At 35.7% G+C, this 22,067-nt stretch overlaps 2 protein-coding genes across 3 annotated transcripts; both read left to right on the forward strand.

Moving 5' to 3' along the window:
• Positions 1-375: 375 nt before the first annotated feature.
• Positions 376-18,348, forward strand: LOC130462798 (uncharacterized). 2 transcript variants are annotated; one of them, XM_056831714.1, is made up of 15 exons: positions 376-607; positions 877-993; positions 3,879-3,924; positions 11,278-11,605; positions 11,709-11,927; positions 12,080-12,322; positions 12,441-12,884; positions 13,074-13,337; positions 13,420-13,530; positions 15,508-15,797; positions 15,905-16,090; positions 17,508-17,612; positions 17,706-17,775; positions 17,869-17,967; positions 18,050-18,348. In XM_056831714.1, exons 4-15 carry the CDS (start codon positions 11,288-11,290, stop codon positions 18,140-18,142), a joined length of 2,442 nt encoding a protein of 813 aa, XP_056687692.1. In that variant the 5' UTR covers positions 376-607; positions 877-993; positions 3,879-3,924; positions 11,278-11,287; the 3' UTR covers positions 18,143-18,348. The 2 variants fall into 2 exon arrangements, with proteins under 2 accessions (XP_056687692.1, XP_056687693.1); XM_056831715.1 differs by having other exon boundaries at positions 13,420-13,524.
• Positions 4,799-8,074, forward strand: LOC130463150 (uncharacterized). The gene has a single exon (XM_056832197.1). The coding sequence runs from the start codon at positions 4,799-4,801 to the stop codon at positions 8,072-8,074; it is 3,276 nt and encodes a 1,091-aa protein (XP_056688175.1).
• Positions 18,349-22,067: the final 3,719 nt, after the last annotated feature.

Genomic DNA, 22,067 nt, shown 5'->3' on the forward strand with positions numbered 1-22,067 from the left:
TGAGATTCTGTCAAGTATATTGCATCGGACTTAATAGAGTTCGAAGCATTTAAGCATGAAATAAATCCGCCAAAATATTTAATATTTCCGCCAAAAAGAAAACGCTTCGGGCCTATTTATAAACGGTGCAATAAAATTCTTGGATGCATTGTTGCTGCGCAGGCCCAATTGAATCGGCCACGCGAAAGTTCAATTCATTTGATGGCCCATTCCAAGCTGTAATTACTAATTACTATACCAGTATACCTTAACCCACGACTGACCTCTACCCCTCCTTCCCCAAAAATAAAGAACCACGAGCAACCTCCATTACTAACTCCCACTTCTCTCCACTTCTCCGGTCTCCACGGCGCACTTCTCCGGTCTCTACGGCGCACTTCTCCGGTCTCTACGGCGCACTTCTCCGGTCACAGGGCGACGTGATTCACTATGGAACATCATACATATGCGCAAGAAAATTCAATCATAAAAAGTAAATTAGAAAAAACAACCAAAATATACCACCCACCATTGTTGCTGCTAGTAAGCTGTTACTTTCATCGATCGGTTCTGCACTCGAGTTCATTGGAATTGGAAGATTCATTCGAAGATTCATCGGAATTGAAAGGTTAGTTGCACTACCGGTTTAATTTCCTATTATTTATGATGTAATTAGTCGGAGTTGAGGGGGGGTTTTCGCGTTTCTTGCCCACCAAATGTCTGTTTCAATGGCGTTGGTGGTGTTGTGAGGTATTCATTGCAAATGACTACTGCTTTTCTTTACCATAACTGATTATACTTGTATAAAATAATTAGAATTTTAATTTGGTTTAATTGTTTTAGATTGATTGCTTAAAGAGGATGGAAACTAATAATTTGTTGAAACTCATATCGCAGATAAAGAAGGGCGCTCCTGCTATCCTTTGAAGTTGGTTCAGAAGTTGAAGTTTTAGCTGAGAAGTTCCTGTCCTGGACAAAGTGAACAAGTCAGACATAGCGAAGGAGATTCTAGAGGTTAGCACGCATAACAGTTTCCCCCTTTTGTCCATTGAAATTGGAACATTATTCTGTTCTCAAAGGACTTGGTGATTTGATGTACCTTGAATGCTCTAAGTAACTTCATGTCTCTCAATTCCTAACTAGAAATTATTGCGATTTAATTTGGAATTATTTGTTATACTCCGTTTTGAGTGTTTGGTTGTTGGTGGTTTCTGGTTGCTGGATTCTTTCTGATGGTGTGTTGGTTCTGTTTGGTTGTCGCTGGTATGGTCTGTTGGAGTAGTAGGGTAGTTGATAAATGTAGTTTAATATCCTTCTTGTAGTTCATGGTGAAGAGTATGAATGATTGCTTGTATTAAATCAAGCTTAGCCTTAGAAAGTTAGAATAGATGTGTGAAAGCAACAACATATATTTGTTAGTTGGATTATCAAAGGAGCATGTTGTTATAGGTTAAAGAGAATTGTGGCACTCAACTATAGTTATATTTTTTGTCAAAAAAAAAACTTTAGCTATATTTTGTATTATTTAGACTTTATTGTAGAGTTTGGAGTGTCAATATAATTATCAGTTAGTTAATGGTTGGTCGCTAGGCCGGAGTATCCAAAATAAGATAGGTCAGAGTATCCAAAATAAGTCAAGTTTAGTGAAAATAAGTCGTGTAAAAAGTACGAAACAAATGTGTTATGATATTATCCAGTCTGTTTGTATTCCTGAATATAAAAATGGTAAATTGTCAAACTACTTAAACTCTTGGCAATTAGCTAAGTCTAAGGTGAAAGTATAATCTTGAATGAGAATTGGCAATTGTTAAGAGTTGGTATTTCACATGTTTCTGCAAAAGAAGATGCATGTGAATCCAAGAAAAGGCGGTTTGCATATATTGGGGTGTTGGAGTTTGTGATTGTGGCAAAACACATATGCGAAGATGAATTTTCAGCAATAAAAACATGAATCCTTTAATTTTCTGCAAAAGATATTATAGAAGTGTCTGAATTTTCAGCAATAGAAACATGAATCCTTTAATTTTCTGAAAAATCCAATCTTTCTCCTCCTAAAACTTTCTCCTTCAGCACTGAAAATCCAAAAATTTCTCCTTTAATTTTCCATTACAGAGTCCTTTTCCATCCCTTACCCCAAAACTATCTTTCTCCTTTAAAACTCTGCGCTTCGATCAGAACTGTGCACTGATTTGCACAGCTCAGATCAGTTCTGTGCAGATCAGTGCACAGTTCTGATCAGAACTGATCAATTCTGTGCACTGATCTGCACAGCTCAGATCAGAACATTGCAAATCAGTGCACAGAACTGATCAGTTCTGATCAGAACTGTGCACTGATCTGCACAGCTCAGATCAGTTCTGTGCAGATCAGTGCACAGTTTTGATCAGAACTGATCAGTTCCGTGCACTGATCTGCACAGTTCTGATCAACAATAGATTAATATTCAACTCTTGCATTCATGGTACGTAGTTACAGACTTACAGAAACTACTAATTTCATTCTCTTATTGAAGGAACATAAATGATACAGTACATATCAAACAAAGGGGTGTAGATGTCGGTATAAACAATTTTTGGGTTTGGAAGCTTTTGAGTGAAAAGAATCAAGTTCATCAGATAGCTTAGAATTAAACAGTTGAGCATCTTGGTTGTAATTCTCAGCACATTCTCTAAGAATTCCCCCTCTAAGGCTAAAATGGCGTTTTCGACCCAACTTTGTACTAAAGAACCTAAGGAATGTTTTCAAACTTATTACACTTTTAATATGCATAATTATAACTTTCTAAGACTCGTAATAATCTATTATTCCACATTTAAGGCTAATTGGGTCGTTCTAGTACATATTTAGGCTAAAATGGCGTTTTCGACCCAACTTTGAAATAAAGAACCTAAGGAATGTTTTCAAACTTATTACACGTTTAATATGCATAGTTATAACTTTCTAAGGCTCTTTCCAATCTATTATTCCACATTTAAGGCTAATAGGGTCGTTCTAGGTCATATTTAGGCAAAATTGACATTTTCGAACCCAACTTTTAACTAAACAACCTAAGGAATGTTTTCAAACTTATTATACGTTTAATATGCATATTTATAACTTTATAGGACTCTTTCCAATCTATTATTCCACATTTAAGGCTAATTGAGTCGTTCTAGTACATATTTAGGCAAAAATGACATTTTCGAACCTAACTTTGAACTAAAGAACCTTAGGAATGTTTTCAAACTTATTACACGTTTAACATGCATAGTTATAACTTTCTAAGACTCTTTCCAATCTATTATTCTACATTTAAGGGTAATAGGGTCGTTCTAGGTCATATTTAGGCAAATTTCGAACCCAACTTTGAAATAAAGAACCTAAGAAATGTTTTCAAACTTATTACACGTTTAATATGCATAGTTATAACTTTCTAAGACTCGTACTAATCTATTATTCCCCATTTAAGGCCAATTGGATCATTCTTGGTCATATTTAGGCTAAAATGGCGTTTTCGAACCCAAATTTGAACTAAACAACCTAAGGATTGTTTTCAAACTTATTACATGTCTCATATGCATAGTTATAACTTTCTAAGACTCGTTCTAATCAATTATTCCATATTTAAGGCTAATTGGGTCATTCTATGTCATATTTAGGGTAAAATTCCACATTTTCGAACCAAATTTTGAACTTAACTACAAATTAACTTGGTGAAAAAAAGGTGGTAAAAATAATTTGTCCTTATCTTAACCACTTGCCCAAACCATTTAATTAATGTTTCAACAAAAAATTAACTTCGTCCCGTGTATGGGCACCCTTTAAAGATTTTAATTTCATGTCGTTTTTGTTTATTTTTTCAAATTTTGAATATTAATTAATGGGTTCTTTTTGTTGTTTTTTTCTTCTTCTTGTTTTAGGTGTTGGTGACTAGTAGTAGCAGATAGATATTCTTTGTTGATTAAGGTAACATTTTTATTTTCTTTGATCTCTTTCTTTAATGCCATTTTTTTTTTGCATGGGTATATATTTGTATGTAATTTTTTTGGATTATCATCGAGTTTCAGACCTATAGTTTTGATTTCTTGTTGTTAGTGAACTTGAATATATTTCAATGATTGGCTTGTCGAAATTGAAAAATGGTTAATTTCTATATTTAATCACTTTCAACACTATAAATTGGTGTTCCATTGGTCAATTAATTCAAATTCTTCATTTTATGTCCATTTTCAATTATTTCAAATTCCCCCCCCCTGTGTTTTGTTGCAAAGTAAGGCTTATTTAGCTCCTATGTTGAATTTGATTAAGTACGAGTGCACAAGGAGGTTTTTTGGACCACCTACTATAAGATGTCAAAAATTTCAAACTAATACTAGTAGTTGTCTAATTGTCTTTGTCTATATATGTAACTTGTTTGAACAAATTCCCTTTTATTCCTTGTTGCATCAACTATGAAACTATAAATAGTCCTACATGATTAGAATCAGTTTTGAGTTTGTATTTGTGAAGCTAGTTTAGCAAATGCAAGTTTTAGTCAAATTATGAACATAATTGATGGACTAGAGGATTTTTATGGAAGAGATAACTAAGCAATTAATCGGTGAGAAACTGAGAACTTGAAATTTTTGGTAATGGGGTAGTCTTTTCACAAGGGACGAGTAATTACTCAGGAAATAGAATCGTTTCCTTTGTATTAAACTGCAACAAATTTTTTTAGGGCCCAATTAGGGCCCAAATAATTGGGCCCTGTGATGTAGGTCCGGATAGGCCTCTCCGGATAGGCCTCTTAATAGTCGGGCCTGTTTAATATGGTTGTTGTGTTTGCCTCTAGTTGTTAGAAATGGATCGCAATTGGATGTACGGTTCAAGAACTACGAATCAATACATTCTAGGGGTTGAGGAGTTCATCGCATGTGCAGTTGCGTATCAGTTGAAGAATGGTGACGAGTCAATACTTTGCCCTTGTTCTAATTGTGATTGTTCTAGGAGGTTTCGTAATGTTGATCAGATTAGGGAACATTTAGTTCGTCGTGGCTTTAGGTTGAACTATACAAGGTGGATATGGCATGGTGAGAGTGTTAACCATGGGGAGTGCAATATTAACTATGGGCACTCAGGAAGCAACTTCGGAGGTGATAATGATATCCATGATGACGATAATGGTAGCGATGATATGGATAATGATGAGCTGGACTACGTTGAGGATGATGAGATAAATGAGATGATGCAGGATGTAGAAGACTATCTCAATGATCAACCTAGTATGTATGAGAATTTATCGAGTGCCGCGAGTAAGCCATTGTATCCTGGTTGCTCTAAGTACAGCATCTTATCTGCTATGTTGAAGCTGTATAATAAGAAAGCAAAATACAACTGGTGTGATCAGAGTTTCACTTCTCTATTGGAAGATTTGAAAGATATGTTTCCGGAAGGGAATGAAATTCCGATATCTAACTATCGAGCAAAAAAGATGCTTTGTCCTATGGGTATTGAGTACCAAAAGATACATGCATGTCCGAATGATTGTATATTGTATCGGAAAGAGTATCAAGATCTCCACAAGTGTCCAAGATGTGGGTTATCGCGCTACAAGCGGAAGAAAGTGGATGGTACACCAGATGAGAAAGGACCTCCGGCAAAGGTGTTGTGGTATCTTCCGATAATACCAAGATTTAAACGTTTGTTTGCGAATAAGAAGGAAGCAAAGAATTTAAGGTGGCACGAAGAAGGGAGAAAGAAAGATGAATATCTTAGACATCCCGCCGATTCTCCACAATGGAAGAATTTTGATGAGAAGTTCGATGATTTCGGTAAGGAAATGAGAAATTTAAGGCTCGGTCTTTGCACGGATGGAATGAACCCTTTTGGCACACTTAGTACTCAACACAGCACTTGGCCGGTTCTTTTATCCATATATAACCTCCCTCCTTGGCTTTGTATGAAGCGAAAATACATCATGTTGTCCCTTTTGATATCAGGGCCAAAACAGCCGGGAAATGATATTGATGTTTACTTAGCACCACTTATTGATGATTTGAAAGTGCTATGGAATGAAGGTGTTCCCGTGTTTGACTCTTACACTGAAACAAACTTTACTTTGCGTGCTATGATATTTTGTACTGTGAATGACTTTCCGGCATACGGAAACTTATCGGGTTATATTAACAAGGGAGCAAAAGCATGTCCGATTTGTGAAGATGATATGGTGGGAGAGTACTTAGAACATTGTAAGAAGAACATATACTGGCATACTCGTAGGTTGTTACCTCTTGATCACCCTTATCGAAAGAAGAAAAAACCGTTCAATGGGAAAACAGAGGTTCGAGTTGCCCGTCCTCCTCTTACTGGAAGCGAGGTGTACGAGCGGGTCAAAGATATCAACACAGTCTATGGAAAGCCTTACAAGGCTGTAAAAGGAGCCCTTTATAAGAAGAAGTCCCCGTTTTGGGATCTCCCGTATTGGAGGCATTTAGAGGTCAGGCACTGTCTCGATTTTATGCACGTTGAAAAAAATGTTTTTGAAAGTATTATTGGGACATTGCTTAATATAACGGGAAAGACAAAGGATGGTGAAAATGTTAGGAAAGACATGCAAAAATTGAAGATCCGTCCAGAGCTGGCGCCTGAAGATAAGGAAAAAGGAAAATATCTTCCTCCAGCATGCTACACTATGTCTAAGAATGAGAAAATAAGTTTTTTTGAGTGTTTGCGTGGCATAAAGGTTCCATCTGGATACTCGTCCAACATAAAAAGACTCGTGTCCAAGAACGAATTGAAAATGGTGGGTATGAAGTCTCATGATTGCCACGTTATGATGCAACAATTTCTTCCAATTGCGATCCGAGGGATATTGCCAAAGCACGTGAGGAATGCCATTACGAGGCTTTGTTTCTTTTTCAATGCTATATGTAGTAAGGAGATTGATCCTTCGACTTTGGATGATCTGCAATCAGAAGTTATCGTCACATTGTGTCAGTTTGAAATGTATTTTCCACCTTCATTCTTTGATATCATGGTACATGTGGTCGTGCATCTCGTTCAAGAAATCAAGATTTGTGGTCCAGTGTGGGCGAGGAACATGTATCCGTTTGAGAGACATTTGGGCACTTTACAAGATAAAGTCCGGAATCGATACTATCCCGAAGGTAGTATTATTGAAGGCACAATTGCTGAAGAGATTATGGGGTTTGTTGCTCAATACCTAGCAGGGCTAGAACCGGTTGGACTTTCGAAGTCTCGCCACGAAGAGAGGCTAGAAGGTCATGGTATAATTGGCCATAAAAGGATCGTGGTGGATCGTAAGATGAAGGCTAAGGCTCATTTGTACGTACTACAACATCTTTCTAAGGTTCAACCCTATATAGATGATCACATGGCTTATTTGAAGGAGAAGAATCCTTTGAAAGATGATCAGTGGTTAGCTAAGGAGCACAATGACACTTTTATAGCATGGTTCCAAGTCAAGGTTATGTCTCAACGCACTAAAACTCCAAAAGTAGTTTGTGAAATGATTAAGTGGCTTGCATATGGTCCTGAGCTTCTAGTTGACTCATATGAAGGTTATGATATCAATGGGTATACATTCTATACGGAGCGCCAAGATGCCAAGTCTGTTAATCAAAATAGTGGTGTAAGTGTGGTTGCATCATCAATAGAGTACGCTAATGCTAAAGATACTAGCCCTCTAGAAGTAACTATGCCATACTACGGGGTAATTGAAGATATTTGGGAGCTTGACTACACCAAATTTAGAATCCCTCTATTTCGATGCAAGTGGGTTGACAATGGGCGTGGTGTGCGAAGAGTTGAGGATGGATATACACAAGTTGATTTTAAGCGTTTGGGTCATCAAAATGAGCCTTTCATCATGGCATCACAAGTTAAGCAAGTATTTTACATTGTTGACCCCAAAGATAAAAAAAAGTCTATTGTTGTTCAAGGAAAGAGAAGAATTCTTGGTATTGGTGATGTGGAGGACGAAGAAGAGTATGATCAATTTGATGAGGACCCGCCGTTATCAAATGGCTTACCTAAGTCAAACGGGGAAGATGCATTTGATGCAAATTATATGCGTTCTGATCATTGTGAAGGCTTATGGGTTGAAAAATCCAAATGATTTTGAATTACATGTTTACTATTATGTATGGTCTTTGATTTTTTAGTACTAGTCTTATATGCACGCGATGCGTGCGAGATAATATAAGAACTTTAAATTGTGTAATTGCAACTAATCACCAAAAATAATATGCCACAAATATTGTTCACAAAGTTCATCTAAAGAAAAATTATACATCATCCTTGTATTTTTGGGTAAAACAGCGAACTTTATTACCAAAACGTAGAAAATAATCAAAATCCAACCATAGAAGCAACAAACACCAGTTAAGGGAGCACAACCGCACCCTCAACAAAACAAAATACAAAGCAGCAAATTAGCATCCAACCTGCACAGAGGCAAGCGGCATAACCAAACCAGCCTAACGGAAACTCAAAGCAAAGGCACAACAAACAGGAAGCACGCAGAGCGAGCCTGCACACCAGAAACACGGAGAAGGTGCCTGCAAACCACACTGCAAGAGCAATAGAACCATCCTGCATAAGTAACAGGATCCATAGCAGCAGCCTGTAGAGAAAGTAACAGCTACAATTACAACCAGAAGCAGAGGTGTCCAAACCCCCTGCATACACCAGAACAAACAAACAGCAGCCTAGTCCATAAAAGACCAAAAGAAAAGCTGAATGCAATCTGAAAACAGCAAGGCAGATGCAGAAGCTACCAGCCTGTACTCAATTAATTGTGCCTTTAGAGAAGTGAAATCTAAACTATAATGTCAAAGTAAAGAAATTAAGCATATAAAATGGTGTACAATAATTAAATTTGAGGATGGATATCAAGGTAAGCAACCAACTATAACATCTGCATAAACAGACACAATTTAATCTTTTGATTTTATTTAAGACTGCACGCATTATATGTTCAAAATTTTAAGTGAATCAGTTCACTTTACTGATTTGACTGGATTTATGGAGGTACTTCATGAATTGACTAAGTTGTTGAATAAGCATCAGAAATTGAGTCCTTTTACTTCATATGTATCAACATCTATGATAGATGTTTTGGCTCTGTATCATTGTATGAGTAGAAAAGGAGATAGTCATCAATTGTACAACCTTTTGGATATATTTCGAATTTTTCATTGTAGGAAGGGAGTGTTTCATCTCTGCAAGCCCGTTTACATTTCCGACTTACTGGAAAGATATATGTACTAAGTTATACTTCAAGCAGATCTTTCCCTCTGTTTATCTTTCCTTCTGTTTATCATTGACTCATTTTAAATTCCACAGCAGCCCATCTAATTGCAACACTTAACTATTTTTCAAAAGTCATACTAAAAACAAATCAATGACTAAGAAATCTAAAATCTCGTTGAGATCATCGACATTAAACAAAATAAAGAAACAAAATCAGACAGATTCGTATAATTTCAAAACAATATACAAACGTGAATAAGTGATCCTACTCGAATTCTACAACAAAAATACTCCAGACACACAACCTTCAACAATTTTCCAAACACTAAATATAATTAACCAAATCATCCAGACAGACTATATTCAAATTCCCAACACAAAATTCATAAACATGATCAAAGAATCATTCAAAAGTTAAAAGAAGCGGGGAAGGGAAAGACTGACATACCAAAAACAGTGATCGTAGGATTCATGTCAAACTATAACATCTTCATAAACAGACACAATTTAATCTATTAGTATTTCAATTAAAATTCTATTAATTTCTCTTAATATGAGAATAATAATACAAAGTTGGACTATGATAACTGCAATATGCTTGCAAACTACTCCATCCAATGTTTAACCAATCAGCCTTAACATGAATATCTTGCATTTAAAGCTTAAAGATACACCATAAATAAATAAAAATATAACCAAGCAAGCAAAACATAGCAGTCTTTAAAATGATAGTAAAGCAAAGAAGAAAAGGACAATATGTAAAACCTGTTTTTGTGCTCAGAACCTTGCAGCAGATTCTCTATTTTTTATCATTCTCCTCGGCCTCCTTTCAACAACTTTGTCAACAACATGAATTCCTTTTCTCCCTCTAAGACCACCTTCAAACTTATATGGAACTGGTGAAACATAAGATCAATCCCCATTGCTCCTTCCACGACCATCAGATGACAAAGCTGCAGGAGATACATCAGGAACACCAAGTGCCCCACCTCCTCCCAACCCAACCATACTCATTCCTGCACCACCTTGTGGAGCTCCATTTTGGACCAAATTGTTGTTCATCCCTGGATAATCAAAAGATCAAGCAGAAAGTAGTCAAGGGCAAGCCAAAGGGCAACGTAATGAAGAGCAAGAAGCCATGGAACATTGACAGGCACTAAGCTTAACTAAACAATGTAAAATCATAACTAAATGTAACAATGCATTAGCTGAAGAAAGTACACAATTGTGCATAGTGTCTGATTATTGATTTAATCAGACTATTTGTTTGTGTTTCTAGCCGTGCAGCGGTGATGGTTATGAATTACATGGACAAAAGTATAATAGCTGAAAGGGATGAAACTAAAGAAATCAACCCTAAAACTGAATAAAAAAAATTGGAATTGGAAATAAAACCCTAAAACTGAAATAAAACCCAGAAAATTAAAAATAAGAGATAATTACTAATTGGAATTAAAACCCTAAAACTGAAATAAAACCACCAATTCCAATTACTAAAAGGAATTGGATATTTCCTATAATTAATAAATCAGGCAAACGTTGAGGGAAATTTCTTCAAATTTAAACTAAAACTGCAAAATTAAATAAAAAATCTACCCAGAAGAAAGTAATTTAAACAAAAAAAATACGAACTTTGATTCACCACAGACGGTATATACACGAACATCAAGAGGTTCATCCTTATATCGCGGCATAATTTTATTTCCTTCCTCCCTGAAAAAACCCAGAAAAATCCCATCAAATTAACAAAGAATTAGAACAATTAAGCGTTTTTCTGAAGCTGGATATTGCTGGCATTCTATCAAGTATAACATCAGCAACAAAATCAGCATAGTTGAATTAAAATTATTGAAAATTAGAAGGATGCGAACAAAGGAAACTAATTACATCAATTAACAACCAATGAACACATATAATCAGCATAGTTCACGAAACTTGCACACAATATTTAAAAACCCTCAAATGAGCAAGTTGAATAGCTAGAATCACGAAACTTTATGCATGGAGGATAACTCCTAAAAAGTCGGGTATTGTTCTAATGATTTATTTTTTCTTTTAATAATGCAGGTCTTTATGCATGGAGGATATAGAAGACTTGTATAATGATGGGATGTCTAGGGACAATGATCCCTTGTGTTATGAGCATCCAACTGAGACGGAGCATGATATTTCTCAAAAAGGCACTAAAAGGTATCGAGGTGAAGTAAAAGGGTTAAAGTCCCCTAATGTGCCAAAATTCCTAGAATGGGATTCATTTAATCGACCAACTGGTCATTGGTTGAAGGACTATAGGCAACAAATTGGGAAGACAGTGCATACTAAGGTCAGTATTTTGACAAACAAATGGGAAGAGGTACCTCAAGGTCTTCAAGACACCCTTTGGGATTACATTAAGGTAAGAATAGATCAACTGTTACATTATATGCATCATCCAATTACATGACTAGTGGAAAGTTTTCTACTAATGATTGTCTAATTATTATTGTTTTACCATGTAGACTATGTATCATATTGACAACAATCCACTGAAGAAAAAGTATGTAATGGCACACTTGAGTGACCGGTTTAGGGATTGGAAAGCTAAGTTGGTAAGTGGACATATCACAAAGACAAGAAAAATCTCGCCTAATGCCAAACCACCTTACCTTGTATATGAAGCCATCACTGAAGAAATATGGCAGCAATTTGTTGCAGCTAAGACCACCGATACATTTAAGGTAAAACACAATTCAATGCATGATATATTATGATTACACTGTTATGCATTCGGTAATTAGATGCACCAACAACCTTGCCCACTAATCTTCATCATGTTCAATCATCTACACTTATATACAATCTGCCATACTAATTTCTTCTTTTCTAATAGGAAATAAGCGAGAAGGCACGGAAGAGTCAGTCGCACAATCTGCATCCTCATTTTATGGGGCAAAAAAGCTATTCACAGAAGGAAACTGAATGGGAGGTTGAAGGAAGATACCCTTCAGTCGGAAGTACAGATTCAACCATGAGAAAACGACATCTAAATTGGATTTTTGGCCGGCAAAAGAAAAACGAAAAAGGAGAATATGTTTTCCCTAAAGATGAAGCACGCCTGGTTGGTGAAAAAATAGTAAGTTGCGGTAGTTTTTCCTTTGTACATACACTTTTGTTCGTCGATTAATATATTTATTTCTTGCTAAAAAATGTGTTTTTGTAATTCTTTAATAAATGCATGTGTTTGTCAATAGGACAAGGAGGTTCAGGAAGTCGAGCAAGGAATTTGGACTCCACATAGGCAAGATGATGTCTTATCCCGTTCCCTTGGAAAGAAAGACCGTCGTGGACGTGTGGTTGCAGTTGGAGGAACAATCGGCCATCAAGCATATTGGGGGAAACCGGTTCGAAATAATGGAGAATATGATCATTTCTCACAAGCCGAACTAAAAAAGATTGAAGGCGATTTTGAGGCTAGAATAGAGCAAGTGCGAAAGGAAACTATAGCTATGATGGAAAAGAAAATGGAGGCCGTAGTTGAGGAAAAATTCATTAACTTGGTGACAAAATTAGGTCTAAAATTGCCGGTTGGGATGGAGATTGGAAAGACCACAACCACTACAACCACTACGCGGAGTCGTAGCAACTCACCTTCTGTGGAGCTAGAGCCTAATTCTGACCCATTTGCGGAGTTGAAGGTATGATCTAAGTTGCACTTCTCCTTTTCTGTTGTCATTGCTGTAAATGATATTTTTCTAATTGGTTAAAGTGACATTAGTCAAGGACAAAGTATATATTATATGTATATTAAATTATTCGTAAATTCACTATAGTATTTTACTGTACTTTAGTACTTTACTAATGCTGGGTGTCGAATAATGTTTTAGAGTCCTTTAGCATGTCGTCTGTGCCAACTTGATGATTCCCAACAATTAGTAGTCGTGGCTAGGGGTGTAGCATATCCGTTCAATGCTGAAGATGTAGTACACCATTCTGCAATGAAGCCTGGTTATTTGAAAGTTAGTGTGAACTCATGTGTTCCTGGCTATGAAACTGCACCTCTACCTGTACCCAACTTAGAGATGAAGGATGTTGGGGGAGCCGTAAAAAGTTTCGTCCAATGGCCTAGAAAATTGATTATAGGGGACAAGGTAATTTGTTTAATATTCTAATTTCATGTAATTTTAATATTAATCTCGAAGCATAAATGATGACAATTTGACCTCTTATTAGGAGTTTGTTCCGCGACGCAAGATGAGTAGCGACCAACCGTTAGCGATTAATGTTGCTGTTAGTAGTGATATCGTTGTGGAGCCTGATTCGTCTATGAAGTTGAAGGTACAGGTATAGAGTATGATTTATTTATTTAAACTCTACCATCATTATCCATTCTGCAAAAAAAAAAAAAAAATTGAAAATCATGTATCAGTATAGCAAACAAAAAGATAATTGCCACTGTTTCTAGTTTCTTAGGCAACCCCAAATTATTTTATGGAGCATGAGCAGTTTTTGCATATAATTTCATATGTTTGCTTCCATTAAGAGATGGGTGCTAATCAAATAAATCACACCATCCTGTAAGATTGAAGAATTATCTGGGGTTATGAATGTGAGAATTCTGTGAAGTATTGGCAGAATATATACATGTATCAGGTGTCTAAATTTATTTTTCTACCAACCTGGAAAGAGAAGTTAATGACCTTGGTGGTGTAGTATACTTGTATATGTATATGTTTTGTTGGCTCATTCAAGGTCAACTCTAAATTAGAATTCCAATTTCTTTGTTTACTATATGGCAAAGTAATTGAGAGTTTGTATTGGTGGGATAGTTCAGATAAGGGGTTTGCATCCTATCTTTCCTGAAATAGGTACTGTCACACATATAGTCAAACACCAGATTTTTTTTCCTGAATTTGGGACTTTATCTCAAGCATAAATTCACTTACCTAAGAGATACTGTTGCAGAATTATGGTATAATTATAATTCCAATGCAACTGAACAAGTTTTAGAGTTAGAGGTTAACTAATATTACTATTCCTAAGTCTTAGTGGTTTAGTTAGCCTAGATTAAAGTTACGTAGGCAGTAGTATTATTATATAGGATTCATTAGAGTTCAATACCTAATTGTTTTAGGATTGTCTTGCGTCAACTCTTGTACTATAAATATGAGCATTGCTCAATCAATACAACTCAAGCTTTTATACACATACCGGAAACAATGTCCTGACAATCTTATAGTTTCATGGTTTTATAACACAATTCAAAACCGATTGGCATACCCATGTTAACCCAGAGTAGCTAATACAAGAGCAAACAATAAACTGAATGAAAATATGGAGCTGGCAAGAGAAAATCAGATGGATGTTGGCTACTGTTAAGATAAGAGTTAGACTAGTCTTAAACTACAAATGTTAGTATAATCCTAATATTCTACTATTACGTTATTAGTATGGTATTAGAATGTGGCCTTTGCAAAAATTGTTACTGATTATTAATGGTTTATTATATGCGTTTACATTATTGTTACATCAGTCATTCATCATTCGAGTATCTATTTTGCTAATTCCATGATTTAAAATCCTTTTCTTGATGTGTTCCTTTTATAAGGAGCTTTAGTAATAATCAAAAGTGTCGTAAATGGAATTAGCAAAATTACCTTCAAGCAACATCAGTAGTATCTTGCTTGAGACATGATTCATATATCATAAGGAGTATTTGTTATCAACGCTTAAACAGAGTGAAATTGCAAAACCTAATTAACAACCGGGAATCAAGTTACAAATTGAAATTGATCACATAGAAGGTGCAAAGTTACAGATAATAACCAAATTTAAAGAATTTTTGAATTAAAGTGAGTAATTAACACACCTCCTTGTTCCACCGTCAATGATCGCTTCAATTATATACTCGATCAAAGTGGCAACAAAATTGCCCCAAAAACTGATTCACCAATTGAGGTCAAGTTGAATAATTTCCCAACAATTTTGCTGTTAAAGATTACAATTCCAAAGAGAAGTGTAGACCTTGTAGAATTTTTCTAGGTTTTTAGATGACAGGGGAAGAAGAGAGGAGTACAGGGAGGAAGAAAACGTGTCTAGGTTTCTCGTTCATCAACTTTTTAGGTTTTTATTTGTTTTTTTATTTTCTAATAATTAACTATAGTTAAGCTACTTAATGAAAATAGTAAGGATAATAAGAAACTAAATAGTTTAAGTGTACCATTGGCAATATAATTAGAAGTGAGTGTACTATTGGTAAAAGTCAATAGTAGGAGTGTACTAATGGAAATTTCCCTAATTAAATTATGCGTTTCTTAACAGGACAAGCGGGATAAGGAAAAAATTGTTGATACTCAAAACACTGTTGAGTTCACTATGGAAAGGACGCCGCTTGTTTCACATAGTGTAATGAAGCATTTGAGTGAGTCATGCAAACGACTCGCTAATATTCTTACTGATCTGCCCCCTGGTGTGGAATCCATATCTTTTCAATTAGATGCTGAGGTATTCGGATACAAGGAAAATTTTTCTAGCTATATCTCAAAGGAGGATGTTGTCCAACTTCTCAGTGGGGCTTGGTTAAATATATCAACCATACAAATATTCATCAGGTCAGATATCTTAAACTTCTTTATTAAATTTTAATAGCTTTATGTTATAGTTATAAAAACTGGACTTTAATATCTAATGGTTATTTTTTCTTGTGCAATATGTTTAGGGCCTTACACGAAAAATGCAAGAACTTGAGTGTTGACTCAATCACATTCATGTGTCCGCAATTGATTTCAGCAACTACATTGTTGGCAAGTTCGGAGAACATAGATGAAGCATGTGAATACATGGCAAGGGTAATGAAAGCAGCTTCCGAAAACAATCAAAAGATCCTAGCCCCATATCATCAGAAGTAAGATAATCTTAACACCTACTCTTGATAGATATAGATTTGTTGGAGTATTATTTTTACATCAAAAGAAATATATTTGTTGTTGGAGTAATATTTTTGACATCAAAATAAATACGAAGTATATTCTTTTCAAATAAACTAAGTTGTCAAAAATAGAAACTCTAATAAAAGGCAGAACAAGTGTAATCACTAATCAGGCCTCATGTTTGGCCTAGGCTTCTTAGGTAGTACATCTCGAGCCAAGCTTTGATAAAGTTAACACCAAAAGCTCACCACCATTGATCTCAGTTTAGTTGAAGCCCTTCCTGCAGCTTGAAATTTTATGTACACTTGAGTAATATCATACATTTGGTAGTTAACTACTGTAATTACCAATGATTGTCCAAAATAAATATTAAAAAAAAGCCGCAAAATTGCCACAGAATTGTAAATTTTAGCTCCCCTGTGGCAATCTGTTAAAAGTGCTATTCTATATCTGTTTAATTAGCATTGCTTGATAACTGCCTCTTCTGTAGTTCTGTGCTATTCTCAACACTATGGTATATACATTGAATGTTTTGTGATATTCTCAACACTATGGTATATACATTGAATGAACACCTGGAACTGAATGTCAGACACCAACACCTCCAGTCACCCGATTGGTTACAAAGAAAAATTAAAGAAAGTAAAAACAAGAGAGAAATTTGGCAGCACTATCTTGTCATGCCTAGAATAATCTATGTTTCTCCCTTCCTTTATATCACTGAACCATGTGTTCTACAAATACCTAGAGCGGCTCAAACACAGTTCGTCTTTCTAGGAGCTCAGATAAAACACTTCTCATTTTATCAACAGATATAGGTTTCAATACGCAACCATCCATACCAACCCTGACATAATTTTCTCGGGTCAACCTGTCCGCACTCCCATTGAGTGCTACAATTAACGCCTTTCATGACGCTTTGAGAACCCTTTTCTTATTTGAACAGCAACTTCAAAGCCATCAAATCGGCATAGACAAATCAAGTAATACCACCCTGTATTCTCGGGAGATAGCTAACAAACATTCCTCACTAGACGCTACAGCCAAGACATCACATCCAACGTGCATCAGAAGTTTTTTTGTCACTATTCTGCTAACCCTGCACATAAGTCCCCGTAGTATGCTTTAGAAAGTAAATTAGAGCTAAAACATTTGCAAAGGGAACTCGCAGAACCAGTAATAGCCCTATTCCACTGATGAAGCCCACTATAAATGTAAAGAAAAGGAAATATTCACAATAGAGGTTGGATTAAGACTAGAATGATTCTACTCGCAGAACCAGTACGAGTGGTAAATATTATTTCACACGCTATTGACATTCTTATTATTATAGGATTTCCTTTATCATATAAACAATAGCTAATTTTGTTCATTGGTTCTTTAAACATGTAGCAATCATTGGGTGCTTCTTGTGATTTACCCTACCATAAATACGGTTCACGTATTTGATTCAATTAAGAAGAAACGCAGCCTAGCAATAAGAGTGGTATTGGATAGGTAAGTTCATATTTATTTTTTCAACATTTATCTATAAATTGATTAATTTGTACAATTATCTCATAATATTTGTGAATAATGATAATTGAACAGTGCCTTCGAAACTTACAAGGCATATGGTGGGAAAAGTAAAGGTCCACAATTACAATGGGGTGCTGCTGTGGTAAATATCTACAGTTTTTATCATTTCTTTTTTGGAAATTTAATTTAAGTGATGACTTGTTGACCTATGAAATATTAAATTGGTTTTCTCTAGTGTGCTCAACAGGATGGGGGTACTGAGTGCGGGTATTTTACTTCAAGGTTCATGTATGACATAGTCCACTCATATAGTGGAAGTGAAAATCTATTCAAGGTACGAATTTTTTTAAATAAATTTAAGTTAATGATCTCTATAGATATTATATATGTTAACATTGTTTTTTTTCTCTTTCCAGGATTTTAAGGTGACTAAACCTTATACTAATGGGCAAATTCGTGAAGTTTTAACTTGTTGGGCTCTATACTTTTTGGACTTTGTATTCTCCTGAAGTATAGTATTTTGTTAGAATTAAAAGCTACTATTATTAGAAGATATTTACTTGTAACTGTTAAAGCTTATCTTCCATTGCAGTTTTATTTGTTTTGAAATATTTTGATGTTTTGGACAACTTGTAACAGATGTCGTTTTAGGATGATTTTATGGATTTTGAATGGTTAATGATTTTGTATTGGTCATGGGCAATATTTTATGATAGTTGATTTTTTTTTTTGATTTTAATTGCTTATTATTGGTACAAAATGAAGCGCTTTGGAGATAGATGATGGGATGTGTGGTATACTAGATTGCCTCGTTGTAAATGGAGGTGTTATTCCCTCTTTGTGGAATATTTTTTAAAAATAGAAAAGTTGCATATATTGCTTCGGGCTTACGATTGAGACCAAAGCAATTACTTAAATCAATTGATTTGAATAATTCATAAGTTCGAAGCAATTAGAACTTTTAATGCTTCGAACAATTGATAGGCGCGAAGCAATTGCTAGTACGTTTTAATAGTTGCTACGATCAAATGCTTCGAAATATTGGTAAGTGCAATGCAATAGGAGTCTTAAATGCTTCGCACTTGTGCGAAGCAATTGAATGCCTTCAATTGCATCGAGTCTATATGCTTCGCACATAATACGAATCAATAACCCCTTTTAGGCTCGAAGCAATATCCCTTTTTTGTACTAGTGAGTGTTCCTCACTCCACCAACTCATTTCGTATCCAAAGGTATTATTATCTGCCAATTTTAATGTTATTCAATAATTAAGGCAAGCTTAGAATAGACAAGACGGCAGAGTAGCCCTAGCACGTGAATAATTTGGCAAAAGATGTGATGGGGACTCTAATGGAAACTGGATTCAGATGTTCTAAAAGGTAAATTTCTAATAGCAGAAACGGATAAGGTAAATTACTAATAGCAGAAATGGATAGGGTGGAACCAAATAAACAACTAGAAGTAAGAACCAACCCCCTTCTTAGAGAAGAACAATGATTTGACTTAAGTAATGAGGCATTCACATAATGACACAAAAGGCCAATTGAAACTATTATATCAGAAAATTAGAAATTAAAGCAACATAAAAACAACAGATCTGTTGTAATATGAGAATAGCAACATCAAGGAAGGAGACGTTCGCCAGTTGCTCGAACAAACGTGCCAACAACGGACTATCGGTCTCAGAAAGTACAAAGGTAATCAAGAGAAATGCAACATAAAAATCCAAATTGTTTTGAAAAGAACTGATAATACCTGGAGTAGCAACAGGGAAGGAGAAGTTCGTCAGTTGCTCCAACTACCGTCCCAAGAATAGACTATCGGCAACCAAAACTATAAAAAGAGATAACAAATAAGCAGTATACCATTTTTTCCACTAGCAAAATAGAGAAACTAAGAAGACGCTCTCCTTCCCAAAACTGTACAGCCGACCAGATTTCAGAAGCCTCTGCTCATGGTAAGAAAACAAGGGTAGTATAACAACTTTATCTCACAAAAACTGAAGCTATGAAAAGGACATCACTCCCTCACTAACATTCTTTGCTGTAAACACAAAAAACCTAACCACCAAAAACAAAATGCAACAAAAAAACTACAGTCAACCTAAGTCAACAAAGGAAAAAACAACATAAAACACGCAGAACAACGTACTGGCAGCTGATTAGGCAGAATAGAACCAAACATAAAATCAGATCAAAGAAACAGAAGATTAGAAGATCAATATACAGAGCAACAAGCATTAGCAATTCAACATCACCAGCATAAAAGGCATCAAACAACCCAGCAGTTTCAACAAATTAACAAAAAAAATTAGACGCTCTCCTTCCAAAACTGTACAGCCGGCCAGATCGATTTTCCGGCCACCACTGAATGTTATGAATGACCAGGGCATCATAATAAGTGAAGGGGGAAACACACTCAATCTCCGGTCAAAGTACTCAAATTGATGAAGTCATTTTATGGCTTAAAGAAAGCACCAAGGCAATGGTTTACTAAATTGTCCTATCTGCATTAAATATTTTTGGATTTGAACAATCGAAGACTGATTATTCATTTTTTGTAAGAAAGAAAGATGGAAAGCTTGTAGCTGTTCTAATGCTAAATCTCTTCTCTCAGCTCAGCTTTATATGAAAGACACGAGAGACCTTAGCTACTTTCTCGGAATTGAAGTGGTCAAATGGGTAGGTCAAATCAAGGCATTTTTCTGTCTCATAAAAACACACACATAACAAGACACAACCACACGCTTGCAAAATCTGAGCTATCCAAACTCATCAACAAATCCAACCCAATCTCATATGTTGGATTAAATATCCTTTCCAAGATATTCGCGAAAATTAGCAAAACATCAAGAATAATTGCTTTCATAATTTTAAACCTCAAATATCTACTGAAATTAGGGTTCCTCACAATAACAAAATAAAGGGAGAACCATTGATCTTATTCTTAAAACGAGACCAAAAAATTATAATAAGACATGTTTATTATATGAGATGGAATCAAAAGTAACCTCCCACCCTAGGATTAACTTAAATCATTCTGCAATCAAGAAAAAACATAAAATTTACTATGCAAAGCCTCCTTTTCCTGGGAGTTGAAAACTCACGCAAAGGACAAGCAATGGGGAAATATAAACTTCATCTAATCATGGAGCTAGTATAATTTAGACAATCAAGAACCTCTCAAATTAACAACAAAGCATACAATTTCTGCAACAGAAGTTATAAAAAAACTAACCTAGAAGATCGAGTTACTAGAGCGAATTTGTCCGATGCACCAAGGAAGACAAATAAAAAATCACAGGATGCTCTCCAAAAAAAACAGTGGAAGCAGCAAAATAACTTAAATTTGTTGGGCGAATTGTGAATTCAATTGGGATTCTCCGTGAATACATAGAATGAGGAGTGAGATGAAAGTGGGTTGAACTGAGAGAATTGAGAGATTTGATTGTGTTAACGTACAGGTTGAAGACGAAATCCAAGGAATTCGTTAATGGTGTTGAAGGTGAGGAGGAGTGAAGACAGATTCATCGGGAAATCTGATGAGGGAGGTTAGGTTTTGAGGTAGGTCGGTGAGGAGGTTGAGGGAAACGTGGGAGATGAGTGAGGGTAAAGCGCGATTCAATGAAAATTTTAGGAGAATTAGGCGGGATTTTTTTAGCCTGAATGTGTAATTGGTTTTGTGGGATTACAAACACGTGGTTCCACGTGTTTTTTTGCTAATAACGACGCTTTAGAACGTCGAAATATATTTCGACTATTTAAAGCGTCGCAATTTGCAAATTAATACGCGCGCCGCCAAAACTCCTGCGACCCTTTGTCACACCGTCACAATTATTCCGTCTAAATATGTACCCTTTTTTTGTAGTGCTTGTATGACGCACTCCGTCTAATACTTTGACCATCGTCTTACTCCAAGACTCAGTCAAAGTGGGGGCTAACTGTAGACACCTACTTTTGTCCCCATTCCCGAAAGGGAAGGCTCGATGATGAGAACATAAATCTCCACTTGGCAACGCATCTCCTATAAAATAACGAATCTCAATAACCCTTTCATTTCAGCCAAAACTGCTATTTATAGAAACCTGCTAAGAATAGTAACTGTCGTAAGAAGTAGTTGTTAAAAGTGGCAAAGTCATAAAATAGAAATCTGTCAGAATTAGGTGTTGCACTCCAACATAAGTCCTAAAAGAGATAGAATTGGCAAAAGGAATTCTATTCCTGCTATAATTCAAAAATAAGAGTTACGTATTAATTAAATTCCTAACGAACTTAGAGTTCGTAACGGTCCCAGACGCATTCCGTCATAAAGTTAATACGCACTAAGAGACTCGGATAAATCTCAAAAGCTACGTATTCTAAGAGTCTAAATCTGACAAGAACTCGGCCCAGATCACATTTTCAACGCCCAGCCCTGGGCGCTGAAAATGCCTAC

This window comes from Spinacia oleracea, chromosome 6 (genome assembly GCF_020520425.1).
Source record: "Spinacia oleracea cultivar Varoflay chromosome 6, BTI_SOV_V1, whole genome shotgun sequence".
NCBI lineage: Eukaryota > Viridiplantae > Streptophyta > Magnoliopsida > Caryophyllales > Amaranthaceae > Spinacia > Spinacia oleracea.

Excerpts from the sequence above, each read along its gene's own strand:
- LOC130463150 (XM_056832197.1), top strand. The coding sequence starts at position 4,799 with ATGGATCGCAATTGGATGTACGGTTCAAGAACTACGAATCAATACATT.
- LOC130462798 (XM_056831714.1), top strand. The coding sequence starts at position 11,288 with ATGGAGGATATAGAAGACTTGTATAATGATGGGATGTCTAGGGACAAT. Across the intron at positions 13,531-15,507 it reads CTATGAAGTTGAAGGTACAG|GACAAGCGGGATAAGGAAAA; the intron begins GTATAGAGTATG and ends GTTTCTTAACAG. Across the intron at positions 15,798-15,904 it reads ACCATACAAATATTCATCAG|GGCCTTACACGAAAAATGCA; the intron begins GTCAGATATCTT and ends CAATATGTTTAG.